General features: G+C 38.3%; 1 protein-coding gene across 2 annotated transcripts; it reads left to right on the top strand.

The window, feature by feature from the left end:
- Positions 1-2,427: 2,427 nt before the first annotated feature.
- On the top strand, positions 2,428-4,075 carry LOC103695686 (Glycosyl hydrolase superfamily protein). Of its 2 annotated transcripts, none has more exons than XM_008777068.6 (2): positions 2,428-3,681; positions 3,798-4,075. In XM_008777068.6, exons 1-2 carry the CDS (start codon positions 2,524-2,526, stop codon positions 3,870-3,872), a joined length of 1,233 nt encoding a protein of 410 aa, XP_008775290.4. In that variant the 5' UTR covers positions 2,428-2,523; the 3' UTR covers positions 3,873-4,075. The 2 variants fall into 2 exon arrangements, with proteins under 2 accessions (XP_008775290.4, XP_026656417.4); XM_026800616.4 differs by having other exon boundaries at positions 3,801-4,075.
- The last annotated feature ends 18,411 nt before the right edge of the window (positions 4,076-22,486 follow it).

Genomic DNA, 22,486 nt, shown 5'->3' on the forward strand with positions numbered 1-22,486 from the left:
AAGAAAATCAGAAGTCAGAAACTTCTCCTACTAATAGAGTCATCAATCCTTGATTAAAAAAAAAATAAAATAGGAAAAGATATCACATATAGCATCCTATTTCTTACTCATTTTTTACTTGTATGCACTACATAGCTAGATGATACATACTGAGCAAATTAGTCATCTAGCAAACTAATACATATATTTAAGTAAATTAATACATAATTTTTATAATATGGTGTTTACTAGTACACAGTACATGATCGGATGATATATACTTAAAAAAATTAGTCATCTAGAAACCAAATATATACCTCAAAGTAAATCAATACACAATTTTCAGAACATCATATTCACCAGCATATACTGTATGACCGAATGATACACACTCGTCGACTTCCTAATACATAGTATAAGTTTCTTTGATACACATCTAGCTAGGAAGCAAAACACACATCCAAATAAATCGATACATAGTTTTCCGAATATACCTTTTACTAGTATACACTATATTGCTGGCGATACATACCAAGCAAATTAGTCATCTAGCAAGCTAATACACATCTCTAGATAAATCGATACATAATTTTCAAAACATGATGTTCATTAGCACCAATACATAGTATGCAGTTTTCTAGCTTTGTCTGACATATGGAATTATATATATATCATTTTTTAGATTCGATGAACTCTTATGTGCAAAAATTCTGAAATTTGGAAGAAGACAAAAAGACTTGGAAAGAAGAGGAAAAAAAGGACGGATAAAGGGGTTTGATGAGAAAGAAAGAGGATATCGAACATATTTTTCCTTTTTTTTGTTTTTTTAATTATGGACTGATAGCTCCATTAGTAGAAGCCTGACGTTTGGGTTTTTTTAAGATGGGAATTAAAAAAATAATACCAAAATAGGAAGGCCACCTTATGTTTTCTTTTCCTTGCTGAGTGGACTCTTGAGGGTGAAGCTTGCTCCAATTCGATAAAGCCCGGAGCTACTTTTACGCATGCTTTAACTGTAAACTTCGTTGAACCATGGGACATATCTAACAATCAAAAGCCCTAACGGGTGGACCCAACAATTGAGCACAAAAGAATAGAAAAGAAAAAGGCTTTTAAACGCACATGGATGCTTTACCTTCTTTTGGAGGCATTCTCACTCTCTTCCTTCCACGTCCGCCCCCGAACGCCCTCTGTCGCAGGCACAATCCCCGGTCTCTTAGATGGTCCATGACGGTGGATTTTATTTGAGAGGAGAAGTGGAGAAGAATGAAAGAAAAAGTGAGGCACGGCTCCGTTCCGGTTGCCGCTGGTTGGATCAATTTGGACGGCACCCACCCGCACCCACTTCCATTATATTGTTTTCGACATTAGATTCCCACATGGGATGGAAAAGTTCTGCCACTCGGATTAGATTCCCATTCACCGCGAACCTTCTCTAATCCTATCTTTCCTGCAAAGAAAGGAAGCAAAACGTTCAAAGCCTAGCCAGCTCACGTAGACTTTGAAAGTCGTGACACAGCTAAGGCTGATCCTACGGAGTACGGATACCGTGAGATTTTTTTTATTTTTATTTTTGCTTTAAGAGAATTTTATCTTTCCCAGGAACTTTGGGCTCTCTGTAAAAAAAAAGTAAAGGCTTGGACAGATGTGATTACTAGGGCTGCTATGAGGGTTTTATCTGAAATGGACAGAAATATTATGATATAGTGCCCATATCTGTCCTTGTTTTCCTATCCTTCGGTGATGGAGACAGAACAGATGTGGGCTTTGTGATCAGAAGTTATGACTCATAAATTATTGCTGCAGGAGGGCGACACACCAATGGACTGATAGTTATAGGGGCGGAGCTCAGAGCAACATAGGAATGTATCTCCTATGCAAGATAGAGACTGAGGGCGGAGCATATTATCCTCGAGGAAGATTCGGCCACGTTGATCGACTGGATACGAGAGGAGAGGCAGGGGAGGATGGAAACTCTCTACTCGACGATATTCAGTGGATGGTGTGAGATTACAATGCCTTTCAAGCAGTGCACGTGTATTGGATGGTGAATAGGGCCGTCGACTGGATCGCTTCCTATGCAGCACAGCACTCCGATGAGGTCCTCTGGATACATCAGAGAATTTTCCTTCACAATTATGCCAGATTGTAGCTCTTGATTTTGCTGTTTGCATCTATATCAGAGTAGGATGAGCAACAATTGTACCAAAAAAAATAAATAAAAGGTGTGGTCCAGGCGCTAATCTTCTAATGACCGCATATTTTTTTTGTTAAAAAGATAACCGCATAATTTTAAAAAAATTGTTCGAAAGGAAGATAAGTAGGTGCGAAAATAGCGCACTAACGCGAAAACGGCTGAAAAAACCGACAAACAGTCTCTCGTCTCCTCTTTTTCCTTCGTTAGATCTGACGGCGTCACGGCCCAAATACCGGTTATTATAGTCCTCCCACTCCCACTGCTCCCCCTCAGCCTTGCTCGCTCGCGCACTACACCATACTCACCTTCTCTCCCTCCCCGTCCGTGCTAGCGCGTGAGATTCAATAATGGCCGTCCATTCCCTGATCCCCTTCATCCTATTCCTCCTGGCGATCTCTCCGTCCTCCGCCTCCAATTCCTCGTCAGCGGCGATTGGCATAAACTACGGCCAGGTCGCCGACAACCTCCCGTCGCCGGAGGCGGTGATTCGCCTCCTCCGGCCCCTCGGCGTGGGCCGGGTGAAGCTCTACGACACCGATCCTCGCGTCCTCCGCGCATTCGCCGACACCGGCGTCGAGTTCGTGGTGGGCCTCCCCGACCGCCTCGTCCCCAAGGTCCGCGACCCCGCCACCGCCCTCGCCTGGGTCAAGGCCAACCTCTATCCCCACCTCCCCCGTACCCGCATCGCCGCCGTCACCGTCGGCAACGAGGTCCTCTCCGGCAATGACTCCGCCCTCACCCAGTCCCTCCTCCCGGCGATGCAGTCCGTCCACTCCGCCCTCGCCGCCCTCGGCCTCGACCGCCAGGTCGCCGTCACCACTGCGCACTCCCTCGCCGTCCTCTCCACCTCCTTCCCCCCCTCCGCCGGCGCCTTCCGCCGCGATCTCCTCCCCTACGTCACCCCCCTCCTCTCCTTCTTATCCAAGACAGGATCCCCGTTCCTCATCAACGCGTACCCCTACTTCGCATACAAGGCCGACCCCAAGCGGGTGACCCTCGATTACGTCCTCTTCCAGCCCAACCAGGGCGTGGTGGACCCCGGATCTGGCCTCCGCTACGACAACATGCTGCACGCCCAGGTGGACGCCGTCCGGGCGGCGATCGCAGCGGCGGGCGGGGGGAAGGGGGTCGACGTGAGGGTGTCGGAGACGGGATGGCCGTCGGCGGGGGACGAGGACGAGGTCGGGGCCACGGCGGAGAACGCCAGGAGGTACAACGGCAACCTGATGCGGATGGTGGCGGAGGGGAAGGGGACCCCGATGGCCCCCGGGGCGCCGCTACACGTCTACGTCTTCGCCCTCTTCAACGAGAACCTCAAGCCCGGTCCCGCCTCCGAGCGCCACTACGGCCTCTTCAAGCCCGACGGCTCCCCTGCCTACCATCTTGGAGTCGCGGAGGCCCCGGCCGGCAATTCTACCGCCCCCACCGCCAGTAGCGGCGGCGCCGGGCCGCACTCGCCGGGGGCTTCGTCCACCGGTTATTACTCCACCATCTCGTCAGCCACGGTAAATTATTTCTCCCGCCGCTTTCCCTTTCCTTTATTTCCTGGAATAATATTATTCTATATTAAAAACTTATTTACAAATACTTTTGAACTTTTTTGCATTAACTTCTATCGCAGAAGATGGTGGGGTCTGAAAGGGTGTCGGTGGTGGTATTGGCGAGTATGCTGGGTCTGGTTCTCCGGTTTGCGTGAGTTGGGCGCTTGGTGGCTGGATTTTTCCGATATTTATGGTCGTTTGATGGATTGGTAGAGTAAAGATTGAGGATTTTTTTGTTTGTAATTTTTTAGGTATTGATTCAGTGATTAATATGTAGGAGCCATGAATAGGGAGAGCAAGTTTATGTAATTAAAAATCTGTTAGGTTTTAAATCCACGCTGCTATTTTTCACACTAAAGCTGTGTTTCTTTCTTTGATTAGCTACAATTTATGATCATTACCGAATTGTTTTGGTAAAAGAGCCTAATAACATTTTATGTGACATGGAAAAACCAACGCACACACTCTCTCTATTTTATTTGCATTCATGGAGTTTAAAACAAGTGCTACAGTTTACAAAATTTTTTGATTCGGGTTGTATCTTTGGCGTAAATAAATAATTGATCTTTTTCTACAATGTTGACTGTTGAGTCACATTCTGTGCCGATTTTAAAGTATTTTAAATTTTTGGCCATTGTGCGGTCCAACAGTGAATTCGTATGAAGAAAAATAAATTCTTCTTTCACAACAAAGATAGGATCCTTTTCTCTCTAGGTACTACACTGAGAGTGATCCTAGTGTATGAGGTGCCATGATCTAGAAGAAAACTAAGTCCCTCCCAAACCATAATAAAATCGCCGACCGATGTCCCCTGCCAGCGAGCGAGTTAAGTGAGTTAGGAGCCTGATTTGCTTCTTAGAGGACATAATTGACGGACACCTAGTAAACATTTACAAGCATCCATGAGCCTCGTGATTGGAACTTAGCGAGTTGACAAAAGTCTGGCAGTGGTAACATGGTCGTGCACAATCTCCCATGGAGTTTATGGGTATTTAAGAAAGCAAAGCGTTCATTTGAAGATATTATTATAGTTAGTAGCTTACCACTTTCTTACTTAACATATATATATATATATATATATATATATATATATATATATATATATATATATATATATATATATCTATCTTAGAGAAAGCTCTAAACCTTTTCTGGACATATTAATGAAGAGCTTTCCAGAGATTTTCATCAATATCCTAATTTCAAGATATTTTCCTTAGAAATTCTTGCACCTTTTTTTTTTTTTAGTATAATGGTGGCTTATACCCGATGGATATAAATGCAGCAAATTCTTGCGCCAGTTCGTTTTTCGGTACAACTCTTCATCCTCCCATGAGACTTTTTCATTTTTCCTTCTAGACTACTCTAGTATACTACAGATTCTTCTACAAAATATCTACATATATGCATACATGTACATAATAATAATATCGATGATTAAGAATCATGTTAGCACAACAATTTCAACATCTATCTCTTGGCTAACCTATTGGTAGAGAGATAAAGGAGCCATCAATATTAAGCTTAATAAAACTAGGGGGAGGTAGATCCTATGTAAATTGTCTAGAAGAGAGGCATGTTGCAAATTCATAGAGCTATGGTACTCCATCAATATCTTGTTTTTAACACTAGATCCTTCCTGTGCTCTGTGTGGCCTTATTGTTAGAAGGTGCCAAGCATCTCTTCTTTCAGTGTCACAGGACTGAATATTTGTTAGAAGATCCCATTCAATCTCACCTATCACAAGCTTAAGTAAGAGAAAGGGCAAAAATTCTCACTCACTAGCTGTTTGATATCAGTACCGAAATCTTTTGTAAAGAATGCATTGCTCCAGATGATGTTATCAATTAAAGAAGAAACAACAGTATAAAGATCGCCATTATCTGTATTCATAAACATCGGTCTAAGTGGCCCAGGAAAATAAAAAACCCTAGGGCTATTAAAAACTATTGAGTATGATCACCATAATGACATCTATCATTTTAATAGCAAAAAGTTCAAAGCTGAATAAGATAGCAAATAAGATGTATTATAATTTTATAACGGCCAATAATGATTTTGAGGGATGGTCATTACAATAGATAACATTGTTATAGAAACCTGTTGCTAATTTCAAAAGAAACCTAATCTAAAGTGGACAGGTAATGATTGTTATTTTATTACAACAAGGAAATTCCAATTTAAAATATCAAAGGGTTTGCTTGTATAGGACGTTGATGTTGTGAATTTTTTATTACACGATTACTCAAAATATTGTTGAAATCTTGCTCAAAACTAATCAATAGTGGGGGGTTAGCAGGTCATGTTCGGATTGAGTTTGAACATATTCAAACCTAAACCCAAAATAAATTTATTAGATACAAATCCCAACTCAAACCCAATTAAAACTCTATACCCATGCTCGATATTGGACCTAAAACAGATTGAGTACTGAGTTGGATTCGGGTAGAAATTAGATATTTAATAAGCTAGTTAACTACATTTTTATTATATTTTTTTATTCAATACATCCAAAATGCTACCTCATGAACTATGAACAAGAAAATTGATATAAAAATATAAAAAATTATATCTAAAAGAGGGTATCTATTCAACAGTTACTTTCGCGCTAGGTTTTCATTCAAAGAAAAGACATGAAGCACAAAAAAGATTATACAATAATCAAGTTTAATATAAATATTATACCATAACAAATATATTGTAGAAAGACTACCAAATGCAAAATATTTTTGCCAGATTCAAATCCAAATCCAAACCCAATTAAAATTCTATATCTATGTCCGATATTGGGCCTAACAAAGGTCGGGTATTAAGCTGGGTTTCAAGTAGGAATCAGGTTATTCAATAAGTTATTTAAATATATATTTAAATTATATTTCTAATTATTCAATATATCCAAGATAGTACCTCAAAAATTGTGAACACTAAAGAAATCATATAAAAATATAAAAATTATAGAGTAAATTATCGTATGAGATTTACGTTTATTATACTGACACCGAGTAATGTGTAAAATATACATTTAAACCTAATTAAATAATGGCGTTAGTGAATCCATTTACCTCATGTCAAAAGTCAAAATTGCTCTTGAGTGAGGAGAAGCTAAGAAGGATACATACATTTTCTTATATTCTAGGGTATGTCACATAAAATTATTTGATCATTTTTAAAATTTTTCAGATATGACATTTGGTTCCTATTTAAATTTATCGGTTTGACCAACGTTTTATTAAGTTGTGGGTTAAAGTATTGGATAAAAATAAACATCAAGAGGATAAGCGTATAAGAATTGAAAATTTTAATGATGAATTTTTAGCGACGAAATAAAATTCTGGTTACAAAAAGCTCTATATTTAGTGACAAAAATAAGAGTGGTCACAACAAATCATTTTGTACTATATCTTTAATGACAAAAAGAAATACTATCACAAAATATATATCTCTTGTGACTATTTTTATTTTATCACAAAAAAATATTATTAAATAGAACTTTTTTAAGGTAGAAAAATAATTTTGGCACCACAATCAATTTTGGTCAACTCACTAATGATGATTTTATGATTTATCGCTAAAACTATATCTTTAGTGATGATATTTTAAAATAGTCATTATGGATATATGCTTTTAGTGACAAACTTGTAGAGTGGTTAATAAAAGTCTATATTTTCAGTGATGATATATTATATTGTCATAATTTTGGTGTCAAAATCAATATTGGTCAAATTACTTGTGAGTCCTGGCCTTATTAGGCCGGTCTGTTGGCCCAGCCAGGTGCCCAAACAGTGGCCCGAAGGCCTGTTTCAGTCAAAAAAGGATAGAGCCCTAGTAGAAATCCGTGGAGGAGGAAACGTCCTCCTCCACCACAAACTTCGTCGGAGGCTAGGATAAGCCTAGCCTCCACTGCTATATAAAGCCCTCCCAACTCTTCTTCAAGCACCACCGACGATCGCCGATCACCATCACCTCTTTTCTCCCATCGAGTCCATGGCTTGGATTCATCGTGCTCATTGGAACTCAAGGTCGGAGAGCTCGCCAGAGTAAGGTAAAGCTCGGATCTACCTTCGACTTTTCTTCTTATTGTGATAGGACCGCTTGCCGGCCAAGAAACCCACCAAAAATTGACCGAAAAATCTTATGTTTCACATCCTCTATTTTTATCGGTCCTTCTTTCCTATTTTTCGACCACCGCCACCACCAGTGTTTGTTGTCGAGAGCCGCAGCCCTTCCCTGCTCTGCCCTGGTCGAAGCGAGACCCCTAGATGTCGGCAAGCGAGCTAGGATCCAAGGACAATCGAGCCAACAATTACTGTCCTCGGGGCCTATTTTTGGGTTGAATTTTGCCGGCTGGCTATCGCCGCTGGTCACTCTTCGCTGCTGGCCACTATCTCTGGCTGCCACCTCATCGGACCACCATGGTAAGCCACTGGTCCACCCTCTTCCTTCCCCTATTTACCAAAGAGAAGAAAGAAAGAAAGAAGAAGAAGAAGAAGAAGAGGAGAGAACGCCTATCCCTTTCTTTCTCTCTCTTATTTCTCTCTCTATCTAGACTTTCTCTCTCTACTCTCTTTAGGGTAGTTGGATCCAATAGGGACTCTTCACAGTAATTTTGAATTGACCCTAATAAGGGGTCCTAATCCAAGATCGTCGGATGGCGTGTCAGCCCCCACCCTACCCTCTGTCAAACATTGTTAGATTTGATCGCTCCAATATTTGTTGAACTATCCATGCCCTAGTTCGAGCATGATTCGATAAATTTTATTTTGATCAAACCGACTAGAATGTCAGGCACTCTTGCTTGGTTAGTCTTGCATGGATGTTGGAATTTAAAGTTTTTATAATTATGATAAAATTTTAATAAAAAGTATAATTTTTGGATATTAGGCTCTGTGAAGAATTTTTGGAATTAATTGGATCTATTAGCTGAATTGCTTTCGCAAGATAAGTAAATTTCACTTTTTCTAAATTTATTAATAATTATTAAAATGTCTTTTAATTGGTATTATTCATGATACATGAATTTGATAGATAGTATATTATTACAAAAAATATTTTGGAATATTATGACGATATATGATCTTATTATGGATATGATTGATTGATTTTGACACTGCATGATTTTAGAACTGAAATATGAAACCTACAACTATTTGAATTTCGACCTGGCTATATTGAAGGCCCCTCTAATGGGGGTTAATATGTTAGCATATGATTTGTCTTGAAGGTTGTGTCCAAAATGATTAGCGACATACTACCAGCAGGCCAATGGTTTTGAAGGATTTTTGCTGCAAGATGATGCATAGCTCACCGTAAGAAGATTAGTAAGTGTTATGACTCGACCATAGGATGATATGGTCATAACTCAGAATTGATAGGATAAAATTGATATTTGAAAAATTTTGAATTCATGAACAAAATTTAATATTTTAAGAAATATTTGATTCATATATTAGTACTCCATATATGCTTATTTTTTATAAATTATTATCTATTTTATTGCTTAATTTGTTTAGGTAAAGTGACCATTGCTTATTGGGGTGTCTAGCTCATTATACAATTTTTTATTATTTGACAGATTCAGAGAATTAGCCCGATCGGAATTTTTAATATAGAAGAGTGACTAGTAAGCACAAATTATCTTATATTTGAGTTTATTTAAATTAATGTACTATTCTAAAATATTGTTAGAATCGTGAGACTTTTAAATATTGAGCTAGTTATTGAAATAAAGTTTGTCAATTATTAGTTAAATTATTTCGCCGCATATTTATGATATTATATTGCGATGCCTTGCATACTTGTAAGGAGGGTTTTCTATGAGTATGTGGTGATTGACAGAACTTTCGGTTATGAACTTGGGTCGGGAGTATGATATAATGGTATCAGAGTGGACTTAGCTCATGACCTATATGGACTAGGGGACACTGCAACATAGGTTCATGGAGACTAACTACAAACCAATTGTGGTGCTTGTGACTAGATTTGAATGAATTTGAACCCTTAGCCTGGCGAGCTCATTAATTTTAACGATGGCATAAAATCTCATTAAAACTCATTTTTGGTCATTAATTCCTTATCAAGTCATCATTTTTAGGCTCTTTAATGATAATTTTTTAGTCTTTTGCACAAACAAAATCATCATTAATATTTGTCTTGAACAACCATTTGCATTTCATCACTATATATAATAGTTCTTTTGTCGATTTTATATTTTCGTTACTAAAAGTTTTAGCCATGCGGCCTTTAGTGACCACCTAGCGATGAATATTTTTAGTTACTAAAATCTTTTAATGAAGAAAGTAAAAGATTTTATGACTATATTTTTTATTAGTAAAAACCTAAATATTTGTAGTAGGATTTTCATACTATTGGGTGTAAGTGTAATTTAATCCTAATCTCAGAAAGATTTTTATAATTTACTCAAAATTATATATAAAAGAGGGTTTCTATTCAACTACTCCTTTTGTTATTTAAGTATCCATGTAAAGATAGGACATGAAGCATAAAAAAGATTATATAATAATCAAGCTCAATATAAATATTAAACCACAATAATTGTTTGTAAAAGGACTACCACAAATGATAGGATAGGGATTTGATGGATTAAAATATGTTACAATTTAACTCCTCTTTTTGACCTTTTCTTTTATAAATAAAAATTGATAAATACATACATAGACATAGACATAGGTATGTATTAATATATTTATGTGTGCAAGTATTTATATGCATACATTTGTATATATGCATATAATTGGGTTATATTCCAGGTTTTCAGCATGGATCTACCTAAAAATAAACTCGATCTGATAAGACTTTTTGGTCTAATTTTGGAGTCCAAACCAAACCTAATGATTTATTGGAATATTTTTTTTATATTTATACCTTATATTTTGGTTCAATTTCACATCATAGTAGCAGGTTATTAGCCTCCATTGACATCGGTAACCAAGAGAAAGTGATCAAGTGTAGCAGCCTAGATCATTGGGCTTATGGGCTAGTCTAAAGATACCCAGGCCCATGGCCAATCATGCTCTGTGGCACGAGGTAGGCAGAGAAGAGACTCCGGTTGGAGTCTTCTTCCTCTCTCGATTCCGACGGAATCAAAGACTCCTAGGGCAATCCAAGCTTATCCAGAACTCTAGGATTCCTTTATTAAAGATCCTCCTCCCCCTCCATTAAACTCTACCACATGAGGAATCATCATTGAATTCACAACCTTTCACCGAGTTCTTTCCTTGATTTTTTGCTGGAAAGAGCTGTCGGATCGCCTCGCCGGACCGAGGTAATTGTCGTCAGTCTTTCTCTCATTTTTCTTGTTTTGTTGCCATCTTTGGTTGGGTTTGGGCCAACAAATCATTGGAATACCTTTCAAAATAGGGTACCTTATTTCAACCCCATTTTTTTAGAGTCCCGTTGCCATCAGCCGCCAGATTTGGTTGAGTTGTGCTGCCCCTGGGGACCCCTATGATCATGTGGCTATAGATTGGGGAGACAACCACGATAAAGGGTCTAATTGATGAGTTTGATGGTGATTGGTGTGGATTGATCTTCTTCCCTTCTTCTTCTTTGCGCCGGCCGACCACCGTCGCTGATGATGCTTTGGTGGAGGGATTGCACTGGGTCATCGCCACTGGAGCCGTCCACCTTGGGTTGCCACCCCTCTGATCCGAAGAGGAAAGGGAGAGACAGGCTCTCTCCTATTTTGGGGAAGAAGAAGAGAACCCTCTTTTCTTTCTCTCTCTCTCCTCTCTCTTTTTCTCTTTTATCTCTCTCTTTATTTTTTTCTCTTTTTTTCTCTCTTTGCATGGTTTAATGGACCTAAAAGGGGGTCCCAGATGTTTTCTGTGGCCTAGGTTAACCCCAGTAAAGAGTCCCGGACTAGTGTTGCTGTGGTCGCCCATCGTGCTAGCCTTCACTTTAGTATTTGCTAGCCCTCCATGGACCCCCACCATCAGCAACCTAGCATGCTACCCTTGTCGTATTTGATACCTATTCCTTGATTTGATTATTTGGAAAACATTGTTTTGACTGATTTGGGCGATTAGGCACCGTTGAATTTTATCATCACTAATCTCTATTGTGTTACCTATATTATTGATCCGATTCTTGTTTCATGAGTTGACTAGTTTGATTGGCTTGAGCAGACCGACTCGGATCGTCAGACACTGCTACCTAGTCCACCCTATCCTTCTTTCATCTCGACTATTGTCAGTTACTATTGGGCCCATAATTGATAACCCCTGATCTATTATTCTTTTCTTAATTGGATATATGTTTCTTGATTAGATGGATTGAGTTACGTATGCAATTGATTCGAACAATTGGGCGCTATTATTTAGCTGGCATCCTACTTTCTTCTATGCAAATCTATTTTTATAGTTAGCCCTTATTTTATATGGAGGTGCAATCATCCGAATAGAAAGAAGCCCAACGAAATTCTACACTTAGTTCTAAATTGAAGTAAGGCCTTAACCCTTTATTTATTTTAATTTTCAATTAAAGATGGATAGGGAATATGGGTAATTCAAACTTTATAAGTCTAAATTTAGGTAATTATTGATTAATTGATTCATTAATATGGCGAGTGATTGATAAGGGATAAGTTGGTTTTATATTGATATTAAATTGACTGAATATGTTAGGTGTGGATTGGTAGCATTGTAGTTGGGTTGGATTGCAATTGACGTAAGAATTTCTGTACTTGGTCACCAATATAAATATGTATATGCTGATCCTTTTGAGACTTTGATGTTTACAAAGCCATTGAGAATATATTATTTTACTAATGATTTTATGTTTAGTGTTTTAGAAAAATATCGAAATGATTCAAGATAAATTAGTAAGGATTAAAATGAAAACACTTTGGATCAGTTAATGGCCAAGGAACAGTCCTTGAGTCGACTCAAGTAGGGTTTGAGTCGACTCTGGCACAAATAGGACAAGTGACACACTTCTGGCACGCTCAGGAGCCAACTCATGTAGAGCTCGAGTCGACTCGAGCAAAGTGCGAGTTGACTCCAAAGAATCAAGAGACGTCTCCCTTCAAAATGGGCTAAAGAACAAAAGTCAGAAATAGTGGTTGAGTCGACTCATTGGAAGCTCGAGTCGACTCTCTGAGACACTCTCAGAAAAGACAGAAATCCGAATTTCGGATGAACAGTGGCCGAGTCGACTTCAGAAAATATCGAGTCGACTCCAGAAAATATCGAGTCGACTCCTTGAGAAAAAGATAGAAACCCGAATTTCGGATGAATTGTGGTCGAGTCGACTCCAGAAAACATCGAGTCGACTCCCTGAGAAAAAAAATAGAAATCGGAATTTTGGATGAACAATGGCCGAGTCGACTCCAGAAAATATTGAGTCGACTTTCTGAGAAAAAGATAGAAATCCGAATTTCGGATGAACAGTGGCCGAGTCGACTCTAGGAAATATCGAGTCGACTCCCTAAGAAAAAGATAGAAATCCGATTTTTGGATGAACAGTGTCCAAGTCGACTCCAAGAATCTTCGAGCCGACTCACTCAAAGGGAAGAACAAAAAGCAAGCTCAGAAGAACAGTTAGTCGAGTCGACTCTAGCAAATCTCGAGCCGACTCCATCGATAAATGATAGAAGATCAATTTTTGAGGATCCGAACTCGTGTCGACACCTCAGAAGTTCACGCGACTCCAGGTCCAGCCGAGCCGACTCCAAGTTTACACGAATCGACTCCAAATCGACTGGCAGCTCTAACGGCTATATTTTCAGAAGAACAGTACGGAGGGAAAATGTTAGTAATAACTATATTTTTGTGTCTAACGGCTAGTAATGTACTCCCTCCTTCTCAGAGACTATAAGAAACAAAGGATTCAACTGGGATCATGAGAAGGAAAAAAAAAAGAAGTGAGAAAAAGAGTATTCAAAGAAAGCAATCAAAAGCTTGAGCCAAAAAGAAAGCTTATTTTTCTGTGAGCAACTGAATTAGAGCAAGGAGCTGAGCAAATTAGAAAAGCATTCAAAGAGAGATCCATCAATAGTCAAAGCTCCAGCTCTACACGACGCCATTTTCTCATCGGCAAAAATCTAAAGCGCAATCAACCATTGCTCAACTTACTAAGTTTGCTTTTATTTCAAATTGAGCAATAGTTATTTTGTATACATATCAATTTCTTTACATTTGTTTGTAACAAGTTTCAAGTATTGAAACTTGGGGATAAAGGTTTGTTGGTGAGCCCGTAAAACTAACGGTTAGGTTTGTTGGTGAGCCTGCAAAACCAACGGATATGTTTAATTGGTGATCCCGTAAAACTAATTGTAAGATTTGGATTTTGAGTCCGGAAAAACAATCCGGTTGTAATCAGACAGATTATAGTGAATTCTCAAGAAAAATCTTGGGGAGTGGACGTAGGTGCTGCTGAGTTACTCCCCGTTCGATGCGACGTTCGCAGCGGAATTCAACGGAACGTCATTCATCGCATGAACGCGCCTCGGATCGTAGAATTCAAAAAATTTTCTGGATCCAAATCCAGAAGATCTTTGAATTCATTAGGGAGGGGAGATTAGGATCTGAGGAAGGTTGATTAAGATTCATAAAACTGAAACTAAAATCAGAAGAAATTAATTTGAAGATCTCATCTTCAAAAATTCTGCAGGTGAAAAATACCGCAGCTTGATGATCTATCTAGGCTCTTGTTTGAGCCACACAATTGTTCGGCCTCTACAGGTATCCACACGAGGATCTAATCATCTAAGATAGGATCTTACCGGAGTGCTAGCTCCTTGCAAAGACCTCTCATGACTATCATATAGATTAGAAGATAAAAATCTGCAACATACCTCCTTAAAGAAGAACCCTTTCTTCTTCAACCTTGCACGCGATGGAGGAAGAGGAAGGAGGAACCTTGCACGTGGATCTTCTTTGCCTTGCTACCGTGGAAGAAGAGGAGGATGAAGACCCCTTGCTGCCGTGGAGAAGGAGAAAGAAAGAAGAGGAGGCGTGGAGAGGAAGAGGAGAGAATTCATTCATAACTTCTTCCTTGCTACCCTTTTATAGATTGGGTTTAGGGCTCCTCCTAATCTTATTAGGAGTATGGGACTATAACCCACCCTTGGATTAATGCCAAGTGTCCAATCCTTGTGCTCATAGATGCATGACATGTGTCTATTTAATCAGTTGATTAATTTTCTAATCACATTAGGATTCCTAATCTCATTAGGAGAATTAATTGATTTGGGAGCATGCATCCTACGACGCCATGTGGACTTTAAAGTCTGCATAGTGTAAACATGACTTCAGTCATATTCATCCTACGACGACATATGGTCTTTAAAATCCGCACAAACTTTGGTTTAATCAAATTGATCCAATCATGAACCCAAATCAATTTGGATCGAACCCAATTTGATTTGGCTCATTAAATCAGCCCAATTGTAATCCAATTGCAATCAATTCCACTTAATTCTTTTTTCATTAACTCACTAACACTTAGTGGGTTAATTCAATCACCAATCATATTGATGATTGATTTCTATTATGATTCCAAATCACAATTATGATAGTCTGACTAATTAAATCCTCTATGTGTGTGATCCCGTAGGTTCTATTCTGACTGGTAGTGAGAAATATTGAGATCTCCATCTTCATATCACTGAAACTCTTTTCAGTGGATTGAAACGATTTCAGTTCTACTCTTAGGGTTCACTGATCACCAAGTGAATGCCTTCGAGTCTCACAATCTACTAGTGACACCTAGCAGTATGTGGTGGCAACTCAGCAGAATGAAATATCTGAACCTCTTGGTGCAGTTAGCGTATGATACAGTCCCTTTATCATGGATCCCGACGTGACGGAGGTTATATATATTCCGTCAAATTCCATCGTCTGTCATATGTCAAATTTATACAACTTCCAGTTCAAGATATGGAAAACTCTTTTTTCAAAAAATTTGGCCAGGAATTTATCGAACTCAGTCTCATAAATTACATAGGATCACTTCTAATCTATCAAGGTCGATAGATCTCATCTAGATGCAACCCTATTCCAAAATGAACCTACTGCAGCCAATTTCCACTACAAGGACCCGAATGACTAGGGCCTAAGTTCACATGCTCGTCAAACTACAGCAACCTCACAGTGAATAGCTGAGGCATCGCAGGTCAAAGGACCAGTCATACAACTGCAGCATAAGTAGTCACTGACGAGTGGATAGACATCCATATGACTACTATCTTTGGTCACGCTCAGTACCTTGTTCTCTAACAAGTACTTGCATAATCACTCCAGTGTCTCTACACCGTGGACTCGAGACTCGTCCATCTGACTAAGTGTCTGTGCACTTATCTCAGCAGATCGATCACCGTCCCTCGTGATGGATCCATCGATCAGGAGCATTTAGAAATGAATTCCTAATGACACATGCCTCAAATTCTCAACTTCTTGAAATTATGTGTCATCATCTATTAATTTCTTGGACGATTCATGGACTCATACAAACATGAATGAAAAATAAATTGCCCAATCTTGTTTATTAATAAGTGTCAAATTACAAATTTATACCCCAAATTATAAATATGCGTCAGCCACATTGGCTTCTAGGGCATACTTCTAACATGTGCTTTGAAGTGCACCGAACCACTATAAAACTTTGTGTCTTTGTGTGTGTGACCATTATCTTTATTTTTGAGTTTTATATTTCTGCAAAGTACTTAAATTAATTTCATTCTGCTGCACTATTAAGAGTTAAAATTTGAAAAACCCAATTCATCCGCCCCCTCTTGGGTTGTCACATTTGGGCAACAAGTGTGTTGAGTGATTGTTGTTCTCTCATTTGATTTTGATGATCCCAAAATACTTGAGTATATTTCATATTATACTAATGAATTCAAGTGAGTGTTTCATAAAATATGCTGCTATATACATTAGGATGACTTAGAAAGTGGTTCAGGATTAAAAAGATCAATTATTATAATGTTTGGAACCATTTTTATCTTACCCTGAACTTGATTCGACTCCAAGATTTTGTGAGTCGACTCTGTCACAAAAGATTGTATCTAGCACGACCTCGAGTCGACACCCAGGTGGGCGAGTCGACTCCTGATAGACTGGCTGAAAGCAAAATTATCGAGTTCAGAGTGCGAGTCGACTCCATCTGAGATTGAGTCGACCCCAGAGAAAACACCGAAGACTCATTTCAACCCAACTGATACCGAGTCGACTCCGACTAATACTGAGTCGACTTCAACAAAAAGATAGAAGATCTATTTCTCAACCTAACTGACATCGAGTCGACTCCAACCGTTATCGAGTCGACTTCGAGAAAAAAATAGAAGAGTGTTTTTTCTACGAGACTGAGATCGAGTCGACTCATAAAGATCGCGAGCCGCCTCCAACTTTTGGCGAGCCGACTCTAGATGACGCGAGTCGACTCCGATAAAAAAAGGCAGAAAGATTAGTTCATGACACACTGAGATCGAGTCAATACTTAAAGATCATGAGTCGCCTCCAACTTTTAGCGAGCCGACACCAGATGACGCGAGTCAACTCCGACAAGAAAAGGCAGAAAGATTAGTTCCTAGCACTCTAAGATCGAGCCGACACTTGAAAGATGTGAGCCGTCTTTCGCTTGTGGGGAGTCGACTCCAGAATGTCATGAGCCGACTCCTGGAGAATAGCCGGATAAGTACTTTTAAAAGATAAAGTGGGAGAGTTGTCACCTGAAGAACATGAATCAACTCCAGCTACAGTCGAGTCGTCTCCAAGTCGCGCGTGTCGACTCCAATCTCAACGGTCACATTGTCAGGTTGCATAATTGAGTCAGAACGGCTCTTTCATCTTTTGTAACGGCTAGTTTTCAAAAAAAAAGGCTCTAAAAAGTATTTAAAAGGAGAAAGAAGACAAGAACAAAGCATCCATTGAAGAGCATTCAAGTTCATATCCACCAAAAAGGATTGAAGCCTTTCTCAAAGCAAAAAGAGGAGTAATTGCCCCAACATCAAATTCAGAAGTACTCCTCTCATTCAAGGCTCGATTAACTGATCCTCAACCACTAGTATATTCAAGACAGGATCGAGAAGAGAAGAAGCCACATCCTACTTTAACATAAAATCTCTTTGAAAGCTTCTTCTCCTTAATATTATTTTTTATTGTGCTGTAACTATATAACTTTTATGTTCTGTTATTATACTTGATTCAATTAAGGGATTGAATTAAGGAGAAGAAGGTTGGTTGGTGAACCAGTGTAAAACCAGCAATATAGGTTGTGGTTAGTGAACCAAGGAAAACCAGATGACGCAAGTCGACTCCGATAAGAAAAAGCAGAAAGATTAGTTTCTGGCACACTGAGATCGAGTCGACACTTAAAGATCATGAGCCGCCTATAACTTTTGGCGAGCCGACACCAGATGACGCAAGTCGACTCCGACAAGAAAGGCAGAAATATTAGTTTCTGGCACTCTAAGATCGAGCCGACACTTGAAAGATATGAGCCATCTCCCACTTGTGGGGAGTCGACTCCGGAATGTCACGAGCCGACTCCTGGAGGATAGCCGGGTAAGTACTTTTAAAAGATATAGTGGGGGAGTCGTCACCTGAAGAACATGAGTCGACTCCAGCTACAGTCGAGTCATCTCCAAGTCGCGCGAGTCGACTCCAATCTCAACGGTCACAATGTCAGGTTGCACAGTAGAGTCAGAATGGCTCTTTCACCTTTTGTAACGGCTAGTTTTCAAAAAAGAAGGCTCTAAAAGGTGTTTAAAACGAGAAAGGGGACAAGAACAAAGCATCCACTGAAGAGCATTCAAGTTCATATCCACCAAAAAGGATTGAAGCCTTTCTCAAAGCAAAAAGAGGAGTAATTGCTCCAACATCAAATTCAGAAGTACTCCTCTCATTTAAGGCTTGATTAACTGATCCTCAACCACCAACATATTCAAGAGAGGATCCAAAAGAGAAGAAGCCACATCCTACTTCAACATAAAATCTGTTTGAAAGCTTCTTCTCCTTAATATTATTTTTTATTGTGCTATAACTATATAACTTTTATGTTCTGTTATTATACTTGATTCAATCAAAAGATTGAATTAAGGGGAACAAGGTTGGTTGGTGAACCAGTGTAAAACCAGCAATATAGGTTGTGGTTGGTGAACTAAGGAAAACCAACTAGGTTAGATTGTAATTCCGGGTAAAACAATTAGTTTGGTTGTAGTCGGTGATCCTGTGAAAACCGACCAAGTTCGTTGTAATCTCATGAAAATAACAAGTTATATTATGAGCTTGTAAAATAACTGACTGTAATCAGGAAGATTATTATGGAATTTCCAAAAGAATTTGGGGAGTGGACGTAGGAGCGGGGTTGGCTCCGAACTACTATAAAAGTTATTGTGTTTGTGTTGTGGTTCCTTGAGCATCTTGTTTCCATTGCTTTCTTTATAGTTAAGTCTTATCTCTTAGATTAAAATCAAGAAATCTTTCATAATCTCATTTGATACTTCGAAAAGAAACTAAAGTTATTATTCATAACCCAATTCACCCCCCCTCCTTGGGTTGTCTATTGGGCAACAAAGTGGTATCAGAGTCAGGTTCTGTAGTATTAGTTGTTGATCTAACGATCAAAGAGAAAAAAATCATGGCAGCCCAAGTAGGAAGTTCTATGAGTGATGAACAATCAACAAATAGACCTTACTTGTTTAATGGTACAAATTACACATATTGGAAAGCTCGGATGAGGATATTCATTCAAGCTCTAGATTATGATTTGTGGAGTATCATAACTAGAGGACCACACACACCCACTATTAGCATAGATGACACAATCATTTCTAAACCTGAAAAGGATTGGAATGATAGCGATAAGAGGTTGGCTCAGCTAAATGCTAAAGCCATAAATGTCCTTTACTGTTCTTTAGATATAAATGAGTTCAATAGGATCTCAATGTGTACCTTAGCCAAAGAGATTTGGGATAGGTTAGAAGTCACACATGAGGGCACAAATCAAGTAAATGAGTCAAAAATTAATGTTAGTTCATAAGTATGAATTGTTTAAAATGGAATTTACTGAGTCCATAATTGAGATGTTCACTAGATTCACAAATATTATAAATGGACTTAAAATCTTAGGTAAATCATATACTGACTCTGAATTAGTGCGAAAAATTCTCAGGTTTCTACTAAAAATGTGGGAGGCCAAGGAAACAACAATTCAGGAGGCAAAGGATCTCAACACGCTGCAACTAGAAGAGCTTTTAGGGTCACTTATGACTCATGAGTTGACTATGAAGGAGAACATTAAAGAAGAGGTTAAGAAAAGAAAAACTATTGCATTAAAGTCTACAATCCCTAGAGAATACAGTGAGTCAGATGACTCCGATGAGGAAGAAGGATACGATGAAGAAGGGATGGCAATACTTGCTAAGAAATTTAGAAAGTTCATGAGGAGTAAAAAAAGATTTCACAAAAGGAAGCCCTTCGTTAAAGGCAGCTCCAACAAAGAAAAAGGTGAGGACAAAGAAAATGAAAGGGATGTGCCCATCTGTTACGAATGCAATAAGCCCGGGCACTTCAAAATTGATTGTTCATAATTAAAATGGATGACAAAGAAACTAAGGAAGAAAACTCTCATGACTGAATGGAGTAAAAGTGAGGGATCAAGCTCAGAAAAAGAAGAACAGTAACATACAACTCAAATATGTTTCATGGCAAATAATGATTAGGTAGATGCTAAACTTGATTGTGATTTTACGGTTGATGAACTGCATGATGCTTTTCTAGATCTTATGGAAGAACACAAGAAACTAATTCACAAAAACAAAATGTAATAAATGAAAATCAGATTCTTATGGAAGAAAAATTAAAACTATCTAATAATCATGAAACTTTAAGTGAGATATTAACTCATGAAGCTGAAAAGTTAATTAAAGAAAACAGTGAACTAAAGAGAAATGTTGAAAAATACAAATCCTTGGTAGATAGATTCACCCTTAGCTCAACAAAATTAAATATAATCTTAGATAGTCAAAGAGCCGTTTATAATAAAACAGGATTAGGATATAGAACAAATAGTAAACAAAAATATCTAAAGAATTTATTTGTCAAATACAAAAATGATAACATAATATGTTGTTGTTGTAACAAAATAGGACATAAAACCTATGAGTGTAATTTCAGAAAATTTAACTATAACAACAAGTTAAATGAAAAGGGTAAACAAAGACTTAAGAAAATTTGGGTTTCAAAAGAAACCATAACCACTAACCCTAAAGGACCCAATATAGCTTGGGTACCTAAAATGGATACTTGATTTTATTTGCAGGTATGTCTTACAACCAATGAGAGGAATCGACTTTGGTATCCAGATAATGGTTGTTCAAGACATATGACAGGTGACAAGGATCAATTCATCGCTATGGAATCTAAAGATGGGAGAGTGGTAACTTTTGGTGACAACGACAAAGGTTATATTATTGGAAAGGATAAAATCCGTATCACTCCATCTGCGTTTATACATAATATTTTGTTGGTTTATGGCCTAAAACATAATTTGCTTAGCATTAGTCAATTTTGTGATAAAGATTTTGAATTTTTTTCAAATCTTCAGCATGCATAATTACTAGTCCCAAAGACAATAGTATTGTACTCCTAGAACATCGGCATGGAAACATTTACATTGTAGACCTTGATGATCTAGCCAAGAAAAATGGATTATGTCTAATTGCCAGTGAGGATAAGATATCTGAAAGTAGTTGGTTATGGCACCGAAGACTAGGTCATACAAATATGGAATTAATTTTAAAACTAGTCAAAAAGGAGTTAGTGAAAGGTTTGCCAAAATTAACTTATGAAAAGAATAAAATTTGTGGTGCATGTCAATTGGGTAAACAAATAAGGTCATTTTTTAAATTAAAAAATATAGTTTCAACTACTAGGCCTTTACAACTCATCCACATGGATTTATTTGGACACATTAGAACTAAAGTTTAGGAGGCAAAAAGTATGGACTAGTAATAATAGATGATTTTTCAAGATATACATGGATTTCATTCCTTGCAGATAAAAATGAAGCCTTTTCAACCTTTTTGAAGTTTTACAAAAATATTTTAACTAAAAAGAATATTACTTTAGTTGCTATTCGTAGTGATCATGAAACTGAATTTGAAAATCAGTACTTTGAAGAATTTTGCGATGAAAATGGTATTTCTCACCAATTTCAGCTCCTAAAATGCCTCAACAAAATGGGGTTGTTGAAAGGAAGAATAGGACCATGGTAGAAATGGCTGGCACTATGTTATGTGAGTCAAATCTTCCAAAGTACTTCTGGGTTGAAGCTATAAACACTGTTTGCCATATCTTGAACCATGTTTTAATCCGACCAATTACAAAGAAAACTTCCTACGAACTTTGGAAAAACAAGAAACCAATTGTCAAATAATTTTGAGTTTTTGGTTGTCGATATTTTATTCTAAATAATGGTAAGAAGAATTTAAGCAAATTTGATGCCAAGTCAGTTGAGGATATTTTCCTAGGATACTCTACCTCTAGCAGGGCATACAGAATCTTCAACAAGAATTCTATGGTTGTTGAAGAATCAATTAATGTTATTTTTGATGAATCTGACAGTGAGTCCTCTAGGAAAGAAAGTGTTTTTGATGATGATACAGAAACGTTCGAGCTTGAGAAGTTAACCATTCATGATACACCAACTCAAGAACAAAAAAGTACATCAAAGGAAGATGAGAAAGAAAAGAAAGATGATCAAAGTCCACCATAACCTCTGGATCTACCTAAAGAATGGAGGTATG

The sequence above is a fragment of the Phoenix dactylifera genome, chromosome 10 (genome assembly GCF_051530095.1).
Source record: "Phoenix dactylifera cultivar Ajwa chromosome 10, Ajwa_hap1_PhDact_Kaust_v1.1, whole genome shotgun sequence".
In the NCBI taxonomy this organism is placed as follows: domain Eukaryota; kingdom Viridiplantae; phylum Streptophyta; class Magnoliopsida; order Arecales; family Arecaceae; genus Phoenix; species Phoenix dactylifera.